We start from the raw sequence: 17033 nt of genomic DNA on the forward strand, positions 1-17033 counted from the left end.
GAAGGAATAACGGTCAGTCGGTATACTGCATGTGCCTTCTAAATGTTAACCGTGTAGCCGGAGAATAATACATTGAACATTTGTAAACTTCCATGTAAGTATACTCACATATAATTCACAGTATTCAAGTGCAGTGTATAGTGCAGAAAATATAGCATATTTGGAATTTGTCCAGTCCATCTTTCTGAATCACCTTGTACGATAAAAATGAACACTAGACGGATATCTTCTAAAAATTTCTTTTGCTGTGACACAAGAACATTCAGACAATAGTACAATCACACTTACCACACTTGAAATGTGCGTCACCTATGCAGTTCAGCATTGTACTGTATTTCCTTAGCTCGTTTTTTTTCCTTAGCAAAATTAAAGCATGCCGAAAGGTGCATTGCAAATCGCGACAGCATGGAATAAAGAGTTCACGTTTAAATTTTGCGTTTGCTTATACATTCACACCCACAGTAACTTTTAGGGGAATATGACATCATACAAAGTTTTTTTAAAAAAATATTTTTCTACTCACCTGTTGCTCTGTCAATCCTAACGTCTCCTTTGTCACCAGCGGTAATGATGTATTCCACTTTGGAATTTGGCCCTTTGGCGTCAGCATCCATAGCACTGACTTCGGCAATCTTCGAACCTGGTCTTGCAGTTTCAGGAAGCATAACTCTCAAAGGTCCATGTTGGAATACGGGAGCGTTATCATTCTCGTCTGCTACGGAGATGGTCAAATAAGTGGAGGAACTCAAATTGCCCATATCAGTAGCTGTGACCTACGGAAAACCAAGCAAGATTCAACAATAAAACAATGAAAAAGGAGATTTATTTCATCGGAATGGCAAAGGTATTTTATTTTGATAAATAGTAATTATTTTTCAGTTCCTTTTTGGTCAGGAGTTTGTTGTTTGAATTCAACGTTTTGCTTTTAGCATTAAAATTAATCTAAGTGTCTTACGAAACTGAAAAAATAAAACATTCAGTCAAAATGTTTTCCAATAATCGAAAGATAGTTATGTTTGCTTCTTGGAACTAGTTTGATAATGATTAATTTCAATAAACAAAATATCGCCTAAACGAATAACAAATTAATAAGAGAGGAATTATACCACGAAAACAAGCAGCGATGATCTTTGATGGATCATTAAAAAAAAAAAAAAATCACGAGGTAATAAGATTTATATTGAAAGTACGAAATAAGTTAAGAACTTGAAAATTATTTCTCACGAATTTCTATAACACTTTATATTCAATGCATAGAAAAAAGAATACACGTAAAGAAAATAGAAAAAAATATACATGTGATAGACGAAAAATTATACTCGATTGTGTTCGATTCTATTGAATTTTCTCTACCAGCACGGTAGCGAAAAAAATATCCATCTGGGTGTGCCAAAGGAATTTTTTTGTTCTTCTATTGGTTGATACAATTGGTCGTATTCAGTTTGATCGAATTCGGTTGGAGTTGAATGCGCTCCTTAGTCTTCTTAATGTGATCTTACCTGTAAGTCATATCGTTCTTTTCTCTCTCGATCCAGGAAAAGAGCCGGATCCGGCGAACTGAAGATGACTTGACCACTCTCCAGAATGGTAAAAATCTCACTACCGGCTCCACTCAGGGAATATCTCACCATTGAGTTGTTACCGCTGTCGTTATCGACAGCTGCGATGGGTGGTTCCTGAAAATTAAATATAAAGGTATATCACGATTAAAACGCTTGGGATTGAGATGCTGAAGTTTCATTGAAAATGGCCCATTAGAATCGTTACGTCACGTGGTTTATGTTTGAGTTGAGAAGCTTGAATCGTTCTGATTGGAATAATCCAATGATATGCAATTCACCGCCTAAAACAAAATTGCCCATTTATCAGGACATGTCAGGACAGGATTGATTACGGCATAAGGCATACAGATCACTGTTGATAAAAATATTTCATAAAATGATCGAGTCTATGTTTCAATATGACTGTTGACGCAATTCCACGAATGACTGCCTACAGACAATTTGGTTTCAGTGTTGCAAATAAATAAGAAATTGATTTAGTTAACTATTGATCTATTCATTGCAACTTATCTACAATTTTAATCGTCATTATTCATTTTTGAATAATAATCGCTGTAAATAGTTATTACATTTTTAAGAATTGGGCTAGTGTAAGAGTAATATTTCGTCTTCATTAAAAGAAGTGTAAAAAAAGCATACAAAACAATATTTTATGACATAAAAGCAAAGTTATATCATTATTTCTTCACACAATCAGTACTTAATGATACGAATGAACAGAAATAATAGTAAATAAATTATAACTCTTCCATTCTCTTTTAAAACCTTTGTTTCTGAAATTTGCGTGATTTACTGAAAGTAGATTTCAATAAAGAAAAGAAACAGCCTAAAGCCGAGGTTCCTTTTCCGATTCGCGGCATCCTGTGAAGAACTAAAATTTAATATTTTCTCCCGGTACAGTTGTTTTCCATGCATACTATTGTTACCATGGACGTTTTGTGGAGCCCCGCACTTCTTTCTACAGCACCCCAAGTTGCTGCGGCGCTATGTTTGGGAAACCCTGACTTAGAGTAACTAATACAACAACTGCACAATTAATATAAATAATTATTAAAACATGTTTTAATATGATAAGATCATAGAGCACATGAAACATACTCGAGAAATATCTATCTATATCTAAAAACAAAATTAATATAAAAAGGTTCCTTTGATGAAAATAAAACATTCCACGCGATTCAAATATTAATATACGCTGCCACTCAAAAGATAAATGTAAAGCAAGTGTCGCAGACGATTGCAAAAATGGAAACAAGAAAAGAAAAGAGAAAAACACGGTATGTATGTATAAAATTTTCTCGGAAGTCTGCATTTCGTAATTTAATTTAGTCTCGCAAGCCACATTTTTCATCTGCCATGTCTTTTTCACTTTGTAACTTCAGCATTTCAGATTCGGATTAGAAACTATATTTCAGCTTGTCATTTATGCAACAATGTTTAAGTTTATTTTAGCAGTTGTGTTAAAGCTTCTAAAATATTCATTTCGAAGATTATTATGTTTGTGAATGAATAACATTTGCTGATGTTCCACGAAACTGCTCATTTTCTAAAAATTTATAGGAATAAAATGAAGTTTTGTTTTCGGTTACAAATTTTGTTATTCTAAGCACCTGCTTGGAATATTAAAATTTCCAAGAAAATATTAACCAACTCACACTATGAGCGAAAAATAATCAAATAAATTTTCATTATAATTTTCTTTAACAAACTCGTAAAAAAACGAGTTTGTTAAAAAAATATCATATAAATTCACTCATACACTCCGCAAAAGTAAAACTGCAACACCTATACGAAGAATTTGCGTATCGTCATAAAAATTGCAGGAGCGATAGTGGTGAGATGGACATACAAATGATTAAAAACTGACAGAACTGATTTAATATTAACCATCTTTTTTTCAGTATCTAATGTTCCCAACTGAGGCTGCTAAACGGCTTCAATTCGGCGAGACATGCTATCAATTAGTTCCTTAATCTTTTTTAAGGTAATCTTAGCCAATCCACATCCGCTGTTATGCGCAGATCATCAATGATTTGTGCCAGCAGTCCTCAGTTCATGTCACGTCCAATGCGATCCCACAGTTGCTCAATGGGATTCATATCTAGAGAAGCTGATTGCCAGGAAAGGATGTTAAATACTGTTAGGCTGTAACAAGTTCGCCGTGCACCATGCGGGCGGGCATTGTCTTGCTGTAATACCGTGTTGGAAGTTGTCTGAAACAGGGCGAAAGCAATACGCTATCGAACTACCGTCAATGTGTGGCAAATGCGTCCTGTTATCAAACATTATGCCACTAATACCATGACGTCCGGCCAGAACTGGTGTGACACTCGGCAAAATAGACAAATTCGTAAGCGTTCTCTGTGTGCTGCTATTTTTCAGACTACGTCATTTCTTCAGAAAGGTGAGTATTTTTTCGTACAGGGGAATTTTTTATAATGATGTATTATTTTTACTTCTAGAACACTTACAAAACTATCATACAAAAATACAAAAGACCATGCTACCTTTCAGCAAAATATTATTTTACGCTCTGCTGTGTTCTAAACCTGAAGGTTCATCAATCTTTCCTTTAAATCAACAAATGTAATAAGAACACAAACTTTTTAAATCAGCTTCAACATTTACAGTGTGATCCAAATAGTTCAGTTTTTTTACTGCTCAATTTGTTGACCAAAATCACTTAAAACATTGTCTTTTTTTAAAATCTCTCACTGTAAATACTTTCTTCAACCATTCCTTCAAATGCAGCAGTTTAGTGGACAACTAACGATATGTGTTGACCAAAACGCAAATTAAACCTCTAATACTGTATATAGTTTATTTTCGGGGTTCATACGGAGAAAAAAACGGGATGCGCTCCATAATACAGCAAGTAAAAACAAGCCCACGGAGATCTCGAGATGAGCAGATTTTGCTACATTTGAGAGAGCTGTAAATGGGAATCGCGGAATAAAGCAGCCAGAAAGTTAAGGCTCAAGTACTAAATCTGATAAATTTACATTCTTCAGTATAAAGCAATATAGGATGGCAGCATGTATGTATCAGACATATGATAAATTTCTTAGAAAAGGATAAAACATACCACAGTCACTGGTGTTCCAGAAGGCGAATTCTCACTAATGGTGCCTTGATATGTGTGTTGGAATGTGGGAATTTCGTCGTTAACGTCCATAACTTCAACTGTCACTTCACAAACGGTCTGAATAAATAAAACAATTTTGTTCATTTCTTTATTACAATACAAATAAAGTTGAATTCTGACTATATATTTTCTTTCAAGTTAACTTAAATTTAGTGCGATATATAAGGCTTTTATGGTGGGTGGAATGAAATCAACATTTTCATCTTAATCATTTATATAACGAATCACACAACAATGTACAGGTTGTAGTCAGGCTCCAGTAAAAATATCTTTGCCTTTGGACGAAGTTTTCTTTCGGTTGAACAAATTAAAGTTTAAATATTCGCACAGTGCCAATAATCTTTATCGACAACTCCTCTTTGGTGTGTTCCCCCTCCCCCGGTTTCGCCGGCACGAAATTACCTTCTAATCTGTTTTTCAGTTTCGATTACACCTTTTTATTTACTAAAGGGGGGAGAAAATGTTAACTGTCGCGAAACTGGGGATAAACCTCCTCTTTCCGATTATATATATATATTAATTTTTAAAGCATCTACCGATTGGGCATCTTTTTACCAAATCCTTATCCAAAATGAACCTTCCAAAAAATGAAAAGTTACAAATTTTAATCAAAATTTAAAATTCTAAATCCAGGTTCAAGGTATATTGAATAGATTCAGCCTCAACTGACTGCAGGTACTTTTACCAATTCCATATCCAAAGGATATCGGTTTCGGTTAAACATCAACCAATTAGAGGTCGTTTTACCAAATTCTTATCCAAAGTATAAAGTATATCTTTTAAGCCTCAGTCTATCGGAAGTCTTGTTACCAAATGATTTTCCAATTTAAATTGACCATAATGCTTCTTTTTTCGATTCTAAAATTTGTAGTCGTTAAAGAAAAATTATTATTTCTTTTTTAAATAATGTATCAGAATTATTCAACAACATTTTTTATTATTGTACTTAATTCAATAGCCGAGTGTAAATAGAAACGGATACATACCACTTTGGTTGAAGGCTTTCTTTCTTCTAACATAACCGTAAAAGTATGTTGGCTTCTTTTTTCCCTGTCAAGTCCTACTTTTGTGAATATTTTTCCTTCCTGAAATACAATTTTAATCAAGTTATACAAATATGTATTTCCAGTTTCTATACTGAAGGGAATAAGAAAGAATTTAGCAATGAAAATCTCACCTAAAATGTTATAATGATAATGCAATATTATAAAGAAAGCTCTATGTTTTATTTTTTTACAAAAATCTAATGATGGCATTGTAGCAGCAAATGAAATCGTTGAAAATTTATGATGTAGGAAATCTGGGCTGAATTTCAAATTGTTATTAAAAAAAAGCATAATATTTTTGGATTGATTCTATAAAATCATTTGAGTTAAAGTAGGCACTCAATGGCGAGGAATGTTTTGATGCTTGAGATTTCGGCACAATAGAAAAAACTTTTGGTCAGTATCATTTCATTCTGGAAAGATCAAAAAAAAATTTTTGGTGTCCAGAATATTTTGTTACTAGTGGTACCCGCACGGCTTCGCCCGTAATAGAAAAATAAAAAGGTATTTTGGTTCGCCTGTATATTTACAAATAATGTATGGTGAATTTTTCTCCTCTATTGGCTTGTACCCATGTTACGGTTCCACGTTATGATAATTTCGTATCTCGCCAATTGGCTTGTGCCCATGTTACGGTTCCACGTTATGATAATTTTGTAATTTACTCGTCCATCTTATGATAATTTTGTTCTTAAAATTGGAATAGAAAAAGAAATACAACGAACTTTCGAAAAATCTTTTCGAAGTGCACAACCTCATGCTACAAACTAACTTTGTGCCAAATTTCATGAAAATCGGCCGAACGGTCTAGGCGCTATGCGCGTCACAGAGATCCTGCCAGACAGAGATCCTGACAGACAGAGAGATCCTGACAGACAGAGAGAAATCCGGACAGAGAGACTCTCAGCTTTATTTATGATTATACTAATGAAGCAGTGCCTGCTAGATTGTAATGATTTGGTAAGTGTGCGGAAAACAAGAGCGATGAGTTTGGACCGCGAAGGGACCCGAATAGAACTGATACTAGTTTTCGGGGGGGGGGGTTGGTGAGTGACGTGACAACGAGCAGGAAGAGATGTCCCCTCGTAATCAGATAAAAGCTATCTGTCGTTTTTCGTTCCTATTAAGTATGTGATGTCTAGTTTAATGTATAGAAATAAACACCAATTTCGACTTTTGTAAGACGTGGTGGATCATTTACTGGTTGGGGCTGTGGAGTTATTCCGTCAATCTTATCGAAAACTCTAGTTTATATAAGTCGGATAACTTTTCTATAACAGTTGCGTCAATGCGCAGTTTTTTTACACTTTTTATCTGCTGCTAAAAATTTGGAAATAAGGTCACTTTAGTTCTTTCTAATCCCATTGATATTTTTATTTTATGTTCAAAATTTCAGAAACTGGAAGTAACACATTCCAGTAACACTTTCCAGGTAACTGTAACACGCAAGTACTTTTTTGTTCCAATCTTCATATAGATATTATAGCAAATTCACTGATCGAGTAACGCTGACGTCGCCAATAATAAAACTTGCACCACGGCATGATAATTTGACATTTTTTTTCTTTTGAAATACTTTATTTAGAGAAGGTTGAACTGGATCTGATAACCTGTTTACTGGTCGAATGTAATTTAAGGAGAATAAAAAAACGAAAAGTGGTCAACAATGAACTTTTTTTTTTCAATAAGTCACCGCCCTAATTAAGGGCTAAACCAGAAATACATAAAATACACCGCCAGCTCAGTCATTCCATTCAAGGACTGCAATTTCGTGCTTTTTAGCACTCATTAGCCCGGCATAGGAAGTAACTGAGCTGGAGGCGGAAAACCACTCTTTCCATGAACTTTTTCTACAGGAGTTTAAGGTTAATCCACCGAAGTTAGGGTTAAAATGTCGACCATCAAAATATCACTAAACAGGCAGTTGCTTTGTTCTAATGCAGACGCAATTTTCACCCGTCACAGCTTGATGAGCGATTTTCTAGTTCGCTTAAAATAACGACGTTAACAACAGTTATATTGTTGACAACGTTAACAATATTACCATATTGTTAACAACATTACAATAACAAAGCAGTTTGAAAATTTTTATAGCGATGCTTAGATTGAACATACATCTTATATTAGACATAAAATAAAAAAGTGAATGCTTAGAATAGTTTTTAATGAGCCATGTATATGAACATTACATTAAAAGTACACTAGAAAATAACCGAGAAACAAAAAGCTTGTCACACACTTGTTTTTATCAAGCGGCTATTCAAAGAAAAACCACTTATTTTAAGAATCACAAATATCTTTATCAAGCACGAAAGCTGTTGCGAAATTATCCTAAATATTGACAACACTATCGTTCATTGACAGTTGGAAAGAACATTATCTCAATTCTCTCTATCATATTCCTGCTTGACGTAAACCTGACAAGATTCAACTTTTGAAACAAAGAAATCGTTACCCACCTTAGTTATATTGAAGAGGGCTTTGACATCGTTGTTGACAATGTTGTACTGCATCATGCTGTTCGTTCGGTACATTCGTTCCTTTAGTTCCACCTGTCCGACAAAAGCGCCGGCGACATTTTCCGGGATGGCGAAGCGGAAATGTTTCTTGTCGAACAAAGGATCGCGTTCTTCTGCCTCTCGCACGAACAACTTCAAAGTCGTCTGCACGATAGAAGCAAATTTAATTAAAATTGAGTCGATAAGTAAATGCTATCAAACAATTTCGATACACCTCAAAAAAAAAGGGATTTAGATACATAGCTATTACTAAGGCTTTGATGTTTCAATATTCATAAATTTGGTAAAAATATTTTTAAAAAGTGTTTAATTGTAGAAGAAAAAATTAATTAAAAATCATGTTAAAAAAACATTCACTCCATAGGATTAAAAAAAAAGCATGCAGCCTTAAAATAAATAAAAAAAACAGTACGAAAGTTATGTAGTTTATTATATTTAAACTGATGTTGTAAAAAATGATTAAAACGCTTTTATAATTTTTTTACCAAATTATTTCGATAATATAAAACCCTAGATAAGGTAACTAAAGGAGTCATGCGCACATACAACTACATTCACGAAAGCTGCAACGTGTAGTTTACTAAAAATCATACTATACGCAAAGGAAATATTTATCTCTACTCATATCTCATCAATTTGTAAATGTTAAAACGCACATCCCATGATTTCATAGCATATTGTAAGATTTTTGACATTTTCATCACTTATCTATTTGTACTCGATATTAAAAAAAAAACATTTAAATTTATTTATTGATTTATGTAAAACTTATTTTTAAAAAATCACCATGAAACATGACTGCGGCAAAGAAAATACAAAAAAGCCGTGCAAAAATAAAGTGGTCGCCGCTTATAGGAATCACAGTTGTTCTAAACAGTTTTGATTTCACAAAGCCGGCTGATTCAATAGAGCCGTTAATTCAATAAAACAAAATTATATTCTATTTTTGAAAAGTTGATTCATTAAAGCGGCTGATTCAATTAACCGGTGTCTACTATAACCAGATAATTTTACAAATCATAAAAACACAGCAGAGTATCATCATTTAACTAAAAATAAACGTGTTGGGTTTTTTTTTTTTTTTTTGTGGAAAGGAGGGGTCAGGGCGTTATAATCAGTCCTGTAGTTGGAAACAAAAGTATATTTTAGGGTTCAGGCTCACCTTGGAATTTTGGGAGATTCATGAAAGCAAAAGAAGGTTTGAAACCAATTTACATTATATTTGCAGTAGTTTTTCTATGAAATACCAAATATTTCTGGGGACGACATTTTCCCACATCCCCCTCACGCCTTCAACTACAGCACTAGTTATAATGCAGAATGAATAAATCACTTCATTAGACGTATTTCATTCTACTGCGATTGATATCTCTCCTCAGATATAGAATATAATTTAATAAACTGTTTTAAAAAATAAAACATTTCACAAATTATTTTCGAGATAAGCTAAAAATAAACACGATAAACTTACAGCTGCTTTCCACAAACCATCCGATGCTTCAACAATAATGCTGTATTCTCTGTTCTCCGACACATCAAGAGATCTCGAAACATTCACCGAACCAGTAAAAGGATCAATGAAGAAAGGCACTAATGGAAAAGAACAAAACGATCAGCTCACTTTATATAAACTCAGCATTACAAAGCAAGCCGCTTTCAAAGATATTTTACATACACAATAATAATGGGAAAGTAACAGCAAGAAATTTTTATCTTCCTGCAACCAAGGTGAATAATTCCAACAACTCGAAACGAAACACAGAAGTAGAAGAATTTGACTCCTGCCTCCTCCAATAGATGGTGGAAGTAAACTACTATAATTGCCCGATTCCGACAAAAAAACTGAAGAAATTGAATAGTCTCCAGTAAATGCCTCGAAATCGTCATCAGTTTATTCTGAGTCCGATGGACTGACCACTATCCTATCCACAGACTTATAACATAACAAATTGCAGTTTTGATAGCTAAGGCTCCAATTTTTAGAGATACAGTAAAATCTGTGAAGTTGATCACCCCTGTAAGCTGACCACCTGTCTAAGTTGACCTCTTTTTGCAGGCACAGAATTAGCCTTTATCATATAAATCAACCTTTGTATATTAACCACCTGTTTAAGTTGACCATTAAAGTAGTGCACCGCAAATGGTCAACTTACACAGGTTTCACTCTACAATACTTAAAACCGTTAAAAAAATATGTATAGGGCTATTCCGCGAAAAAGCCTCCAATTTGTCTCTCACGTGGCAACTCATGCATTTCATTAAAATTAATAATTTTAAAGCGTATTAAACAAATTTTTGATTAAAAAATCACTCATATGTTTATGATTTCTTTAGCAACAAATTTTATTCATTACTCTTGTAAGTTATTATTTTTAATGAAATATATGAGCTGTCCCGCTAGAGGCAAAATGATTTTTACGTGGAATGGCCCAAGAGTTTCTGAATTCTGACTTGGACACCAACTCTTTTTCAATCATTACACTTACATGACCAGCAAATTTATCATCTAATAAAGTTTTGGTAAAGTATTTTGCACTCTCTAAAAATTAGTTTCCTAAATAAACAAACAAAAACATACCATTTCTGGTTCGAGATCCAAATGCATATTTCATGTTAGTATTGTATTCGGCATCTTCATCTTTGGCAGTAAGAGTAGTGACTACACTTCCGACAGGAACACTTTCCGATACAAATTCATAATAAATATCCTTAGAAAATTCTGGAGGGCTGTCATTAATGTCTTGAATAACTACAGCAACCTGTATGAGCAAATGTTATTGATATTAGAAGGAGAGACATATTTCAGAACAATAAGAAATATGAAACAGAAAAGAAAATGCAAATCAAATACTTACTCGACTGGAAAACAGAGGATCTTTTCAAACATGTAAAATGCATTTTAAAACCACAACTAGTACTTATAGGCATAAATAGTTTTTAAACAAAAGAGGATAGAACAACTTATTTGGACTGGAAATCATTATTATTGTTGAATGTTTTAATTGTAAGCAAGAAATTTTTTGAGCAAATAAGTGCACTGTATGAGAAAAAAAAACCCTATTTCTTGAAAATGTTCCAAAAGTGAATGCGTGCTTTGCAGAATATCGCATGCTTTTCAGGGTTTGACTATAAGATTGTGATGTCTTACCGTTGCTGTTCCTGTACGAGAAGGTACTCCCATATCTTTAGCGCCAACAACGACGACATGGAGTGCTGAATCAGGAACACCATATTCTTCTCGGTCCAATTCTTTCACCACAGTAAGAAGAGGCTGTAAATGAACAAAAGTCACACATCATGTAATGGCATAATAAAACGCAATGCGCCATTAATTAAATAATATTAATGAAACTATCTTTATCCATAAATAAAATAAAACTGAAAATTGATCTGATTTTTAATGCAATAGCAATATCTTTTACAAAAATGAAAATGTGGTTAAAGCACTGTTTTTCGCAAAGCACTAATTTTCGCGATTTTCTTGAACCCGTCGTAGTTGCGAAAATTTAAGCCTCCCGATTCTTTTCTGAAACTTTCGGTTCTGTTCGTACAAAACTTGCAAAATTACTAATGTTTTCATTCTCTCGAAAATTGAGGATAGCGAAAACAACCGTTTTTACAGCACAGAAATTGCATTAGTCCCTTGCTCTTGTAAGGCATTGAAGAAGAAAGTTGGAAAGAATGTTTCCAACTGTGTCGTTTATTGGAAAAGTGGCGTATCTCCTTGTAAATTACTAGCTATATAATGCATTGTTGACTCTTAGTACGTTTTTCCTTAGGAAAAACATACCAGTGTTTAGCTACTATTAGTCATCAGAAATTTATCTTTCGAAAATTTCTTAGCTCCACCTTTTTACCAAAAAGTATAACTCAGTCAGCTAAGTCATTTAGTTTTCCAGGGTTATAGCGAAATGTGATACCATTGAGCATACAAATACGCATTTCAAAAACATGGAGAGAAAATCCACTTATATAATGACCAACAACACTAGTAAAGTACGGCAAACAAATACTAAGTTCAAATTTTAAAATAAGTAAGCACTGTAATATCAACAAAAACATAAAGTAAAGAAACAAATGTTAAAGCGATCAAAAAGAAAAGATAACAAAAACCTTTAGTAACTAAAATGATTTGAAAATTCAACAATCACAAATAACATTAAACAAAACCATAGTAAATGATAAGCCACGAAAAAGAGGAAAAAATTCAACAATGTACGAATTTACATTAAAAGGGGGGAAGGAGCTTACCCCTCTGTCATCCACAGATAAACGGAAATGATTTTCCATGTTTCCTTCTAATATCAGTAATTCCATTTGACGGTTCGGCCCTTCATCATAATCAACTACTGGTAAACGAATGCTGGCACCTAAGCTACTGGAGCCTGAAATGAATGACAGAACAGATGTGAATCAAAAAATGTTCAATTAATGAAATAAGAATTGAGATTTTAAAGCAAAAAGTTCGTCATATTTTAGATTGAAAAGTTCTACTCCAAACTTTTTTTGCCACGAATTCAAACATCCCATTTTCACATCAAATCATAGCAGCATTTATCGCTTTTGTGAATCTTTGATCAGGATCTATATATAACAAAACTGGTAAACGTAGAAGGTAAAGCAAGCACTAAAAGTAAAATTTTTTTAAAAGTAAAAAAAAGCCTCCACCGTTAGTCAAAAATTCGTCTTACCTCCTTATTCGTAAGGCAAAAGTGTTAGTTTAACACATCATAATTTTTCTTTTTTCACTTATAACGTTTATTAAAATAAAGGAAATATACAGGGTGAGTTCGATAGAATCTGCCATACGAAAGGGGGTAATAGCCCAAGCGGTGCCTTGAACCACTCATTATCGGGTCCATTCTTTAACCGTAACCGAGTTATGGTGGATATAAGGAAAATGAGTAAAAAAAAAAACAAAATTCTGAGAAAACGACAGATTTCTGAGATTCCTGCAGATCTTACACACAAAATAAGAACATGTTTCGAAATAGCAGACTAAATCCTACAAAATGACTTTTCCCATCAAGATAGTCGCATTTTACAGCGAGCTACAAGCTTTAAAACATTAGACACACTCAGAATTAAAATGGTGCCAAAGTTTTCAATCGATAATTTCAGAAACCAACAGTTTGAGCTACAATCGGTCAACTCTACCAACAACTGACCCATTTCATTAGCTTTCAGATGATACAACAACAAATCATATTGGGCTTCAAATCCAGCAGAAATTCAATCTTTTGTTTGAAACAGTGTAAAAATCTGCATTCGTTGAAAAAGGAAAACCAGCGGAGAGTCACACTTTTTTTGTTTTAGATTTTCTATTTCACGTAAACATGTTGCTTTCTTTGTTTAAGAAAATGATATTTTTATATCAAAATAATAGTTTTAACATTTTATTAAGTGAAAAAAACACAAGAGAGAGCAATAAGTAGAAATAAAAAAAGCATTATGTACCAGTGCGTTTCACAAAAGAAAAATAAAAAAATAAAAAAGTTACACTAACATCACAATGAATACATTTAATCATTCTTCAAAATTTGCAATAGCTGCTGAAATTGGTCGCCACTACAACTGATACATGCTCTTGCCCTTTAGCGAACGGTAACAACCGTTCCTTTTAGAGACATTACATTTTTTAGTTTCATTACTGCTTCATCAAGCCGGTAGCTCAATTCCAGCAAACTGGCAACTTATGTTTTGTAAACTTCATGTTTTAAGAATCATCAAGCAAAGAAGTTCACTGGAATCAGGTCTGGTGGTCTAGATGGCCAAGGAATGGGGGGCCCGTACGACCAACCCATTGGTGATATTGTTCAGTCAGAAAATCCCGAACGGCATTTGAAGAATGTACAGGGCTCAATTGTTGGAAAATGATTTCCGCTCTAGATAACATTGTGCAGATGGCTACTAACCCGAGACATTTCTTGAGAAAGATACTGTGAACACATGGATCGTTATTCTTGAAGTGGCATGATACATTTGCATAACTGGCATCAATCTGCCGAAAAAAATCCATTTTTAACCCGAAGTTCCAAACTCGATTACGTTTAAATATTTGGTTGGACGTAATCGGCGATCATTTGATGGGTCCGTATGTGTTTTTAGGTTTTTTAATGCAGGAAGCACATATTTAGAGTTCATGGAAAATCATTTGCCTGACTTACTTGATGCTATTTCTGCTTCAGAGAGAACGGAAATCATTTTTCAACACGATGGTAACCCTGCTCATTTTCAAATGCCGTTCGGAGTTTTCTGACTGAACAGTATCCTCAATGAATTGGTCGTAAGGGTCCCATTCCTTAGATCGACAGACCCGACGCCAGTGGACTTCTTTGGGATTCTTAAAACAAGAAGTATACAAAGCAGAAGTAGCCAGTTTGCAGGAATTGCGCAACCGGCTTGATGAGAGCAGTAGTAAAACTAAGAAATGTAATTTCACGCAACGAATGTTTCCGTTCGCGAAAGGGCAAGGGCATGTATCATGTATGACAGCGACCAATTTCAGCATCTGTGGTAAATTCTGATGATTGATTAAATGTACTCATTGTGTGATGTTAGTAGTAGCGTTAATTTTTTTCTTTTGATTTTTCCTTTGTGAAAAGCTCGGGAAAGTAATAATTCTTTTATTTTTACTTATTGTTATCTCTAGTGTTTTTCCACTCAATAAAATATTAAAATTATTATTTTGATATAAAAGTATCATTTTCTTAAAACAAAGAAAGCAACATGCTTACATGAAAAAGTAAATTTAAAACAGAAAAGTGCGACTCTTCGCTGGTTTTTCTTTTTCAACAAATGCAGATTTTTACACTGTTTTAAGAAAAAGATTGAATTTCTGCTGAATTTGAAGCCCAATATGATTCGTTTTTGTATCATATGAAAGCTAAAGAAATGGATCAATTTTTGGTAAATTTGACCGATTGTAGCTCATACGGTTGTTTTTGAAAATGTCGATTGAAAACTTTGGCACCATTTCAATTCTGTGTGTATCCAAATTTTCAAAGCCTGTAACTCGCTTTAAAATGCGACTATCTTGATTGGAAAAGTGTCATTTAGTAGGATTTAGTCTGCTCTTTCCAAACATCTTCTTATTTTGCATATAAGATCTACAGGAATCTCAGAAATTGGTCATTTTCCCAGGATTTTGTTTGTTCTTTTACTCATTTTCCTTATATCTACCATAACTCGGTTACGGTTAAAGAATGGACCCGATAATGGGTGATCCTATGCTTCGCTTGGGCTCTTCTATCACCCTCTTTCGTATGACAGATTCGATCAAAATTTATATTGTACGAATTGCGAATAATTAAGGACGAAATTTTTAAATTAGATCCAATTCAGACGAGTTAATATATTTGGCAGTTTTGAATGTAAATACAGTTCTTGTCGAGTTTTTACAAATTAGATCCAATTTAGACGAGTTAATATATTTGGCAGTTTTGAATGTAAATACAGTTCTTGTCGTTTTTTTTTTTTAATCGAAATTGAGCCCATCGCGTGGCTTACATACGGGTTCAATGTATTTGATGGCGTAACGCAAAGAAAAGGTTGTTTTTCTTTTCTTTTACGAAAATTACCTTTTCTGCGAAAAAGTTTCAGTTTTATCGCCATTCGTTTCATGCGAGCATGTGGTTATACAGTAATTTTTATATTGGTTTCTCATAAGCGACGCCACCCCATTGTGTTTTATCAAACTTTGATTGGAAACTTATTTATGGGAAAACAATTTTTTATTTGTATTTACCAACTATCTAAGTAATGTTTTATTTATTTATTTGTTTTTCGTTGTCCGTGTTCTACCAAGCTTTTCAAGTTATTTAAATTGAATCGTAACGTACACCAAAAATAAATAAATAAAAATAAATAAATAATGAGAATAACAATAGTACATGGTGCTGCCATCTGTTATGGAGTCCTAATATCATATAAAAGAGCAGGTTAATAACTGTAAAAGCACTTTCTTTTGCGGGGCTTCAATTTTTGCGACTTTTGCGAACACATCGCAATCGCGAAAATTAGGACTTCGCGAACTATTTTTTAAGGATGTAATTACGGCTCGCGAAAATAAGTCCTTTTACAGTACTCAACACTCAATGGAAACATTAAGTTTCAAAATAAAGAATCACTTATTTTTTCTTTTTTCAGATTACTGGCTTACTTGTTTTTAGGGGAAAAATATCGTGTGCATCTTTTCTACAATCGTCACTCTGCATATTACGGTATTTAAAAAACATCACTTCGATTAAAAATTATGAAAACTATAGCTTATAAATACATAGTGATAAAAACAAATACCTTACCTTCCGTTACGTTCAATAGGAAAGTTTCATTCATAAATGTAGGGGTCCAGTCATTTTCATCAAGGATGGTAACATGCACGTTTGCAAAGCCCTGAAGGAGAGCATTTAATATGAATCAGCAAAACGTCATGAAACGAATCGGAAAAGATTTAACTAATAAAAAGTACAAAAAAATAATGGTACTTCATAATATTTACTTACAGTATTGTTAGCCGAATCCAGTGCTAACACTCTGAGCATAAATGCTGGAGTTTCTTCTCTATCAGGAGACACTCTTACAGCCAGCACTCCAGTGTTTTCCTCGATTTGGAATTGCTGATCACTGTTACCTATAACAAAATACGAGCATATGTGTATTAACACAGTCGATTTCGCTAATAATCATTACCAGGACGAGTCTGGAGCTACAATTACAAGCTATGCAGAAAATTATAACAAAACATAGTTTTCAGGTATTT

The 17033-nt window shown here is 33.7% G+C and overlaps 1 protein-coding gene across 1 annotated transcript in view; it reads right to left on the reverse strand.

The window, feature by feature from the left end:
• LOC129220625 (protocadherin Fat 4-like) overlaps positions 1-17033 on the reverse strand; it is a 190189-nt gene that overhangs the window by 55945 nt on the left and 117211 nt on the right. Inside the window, 11 exon segments of the mRNA XM_054855055.1 lie at positions 524-773; positions 1500-1676; positions 4648-4764; positions 5694-5792; positions 8213-8416; positions 9744-9862; positions 10851-11031; positions 11421-11543; positions 12524-12657; positions 16576-16666; positions 16777-16904. Coding sequence (XP_054711030.1) covers positions 524-773; positions 1500-1676; positions 4648-4764; positions 5694-5792; positions 8213-8416; positions 9744-9862; positions 10851-11031; positions 11421-11543; positions 12524-12657; positions 16576-16666; positions 16777-16904 — 1623 coding nt within the window.

The sequence above is a fragment of the Uloborus diversus genome, chromosome 4, assembly GCF_026930045.1.
Source record: "Uloborus diversus isolate 005 chromosome 4, Udiv.v.3.1, whole genome shotgun sequence".
NCBI classification, from domain to species: domain Eukaryota; kingdom Metazoa; phylum Arthropoda; class Arachnida; order Araneae; family Uloboridae; genus Uloborus; species Uloborus diversus.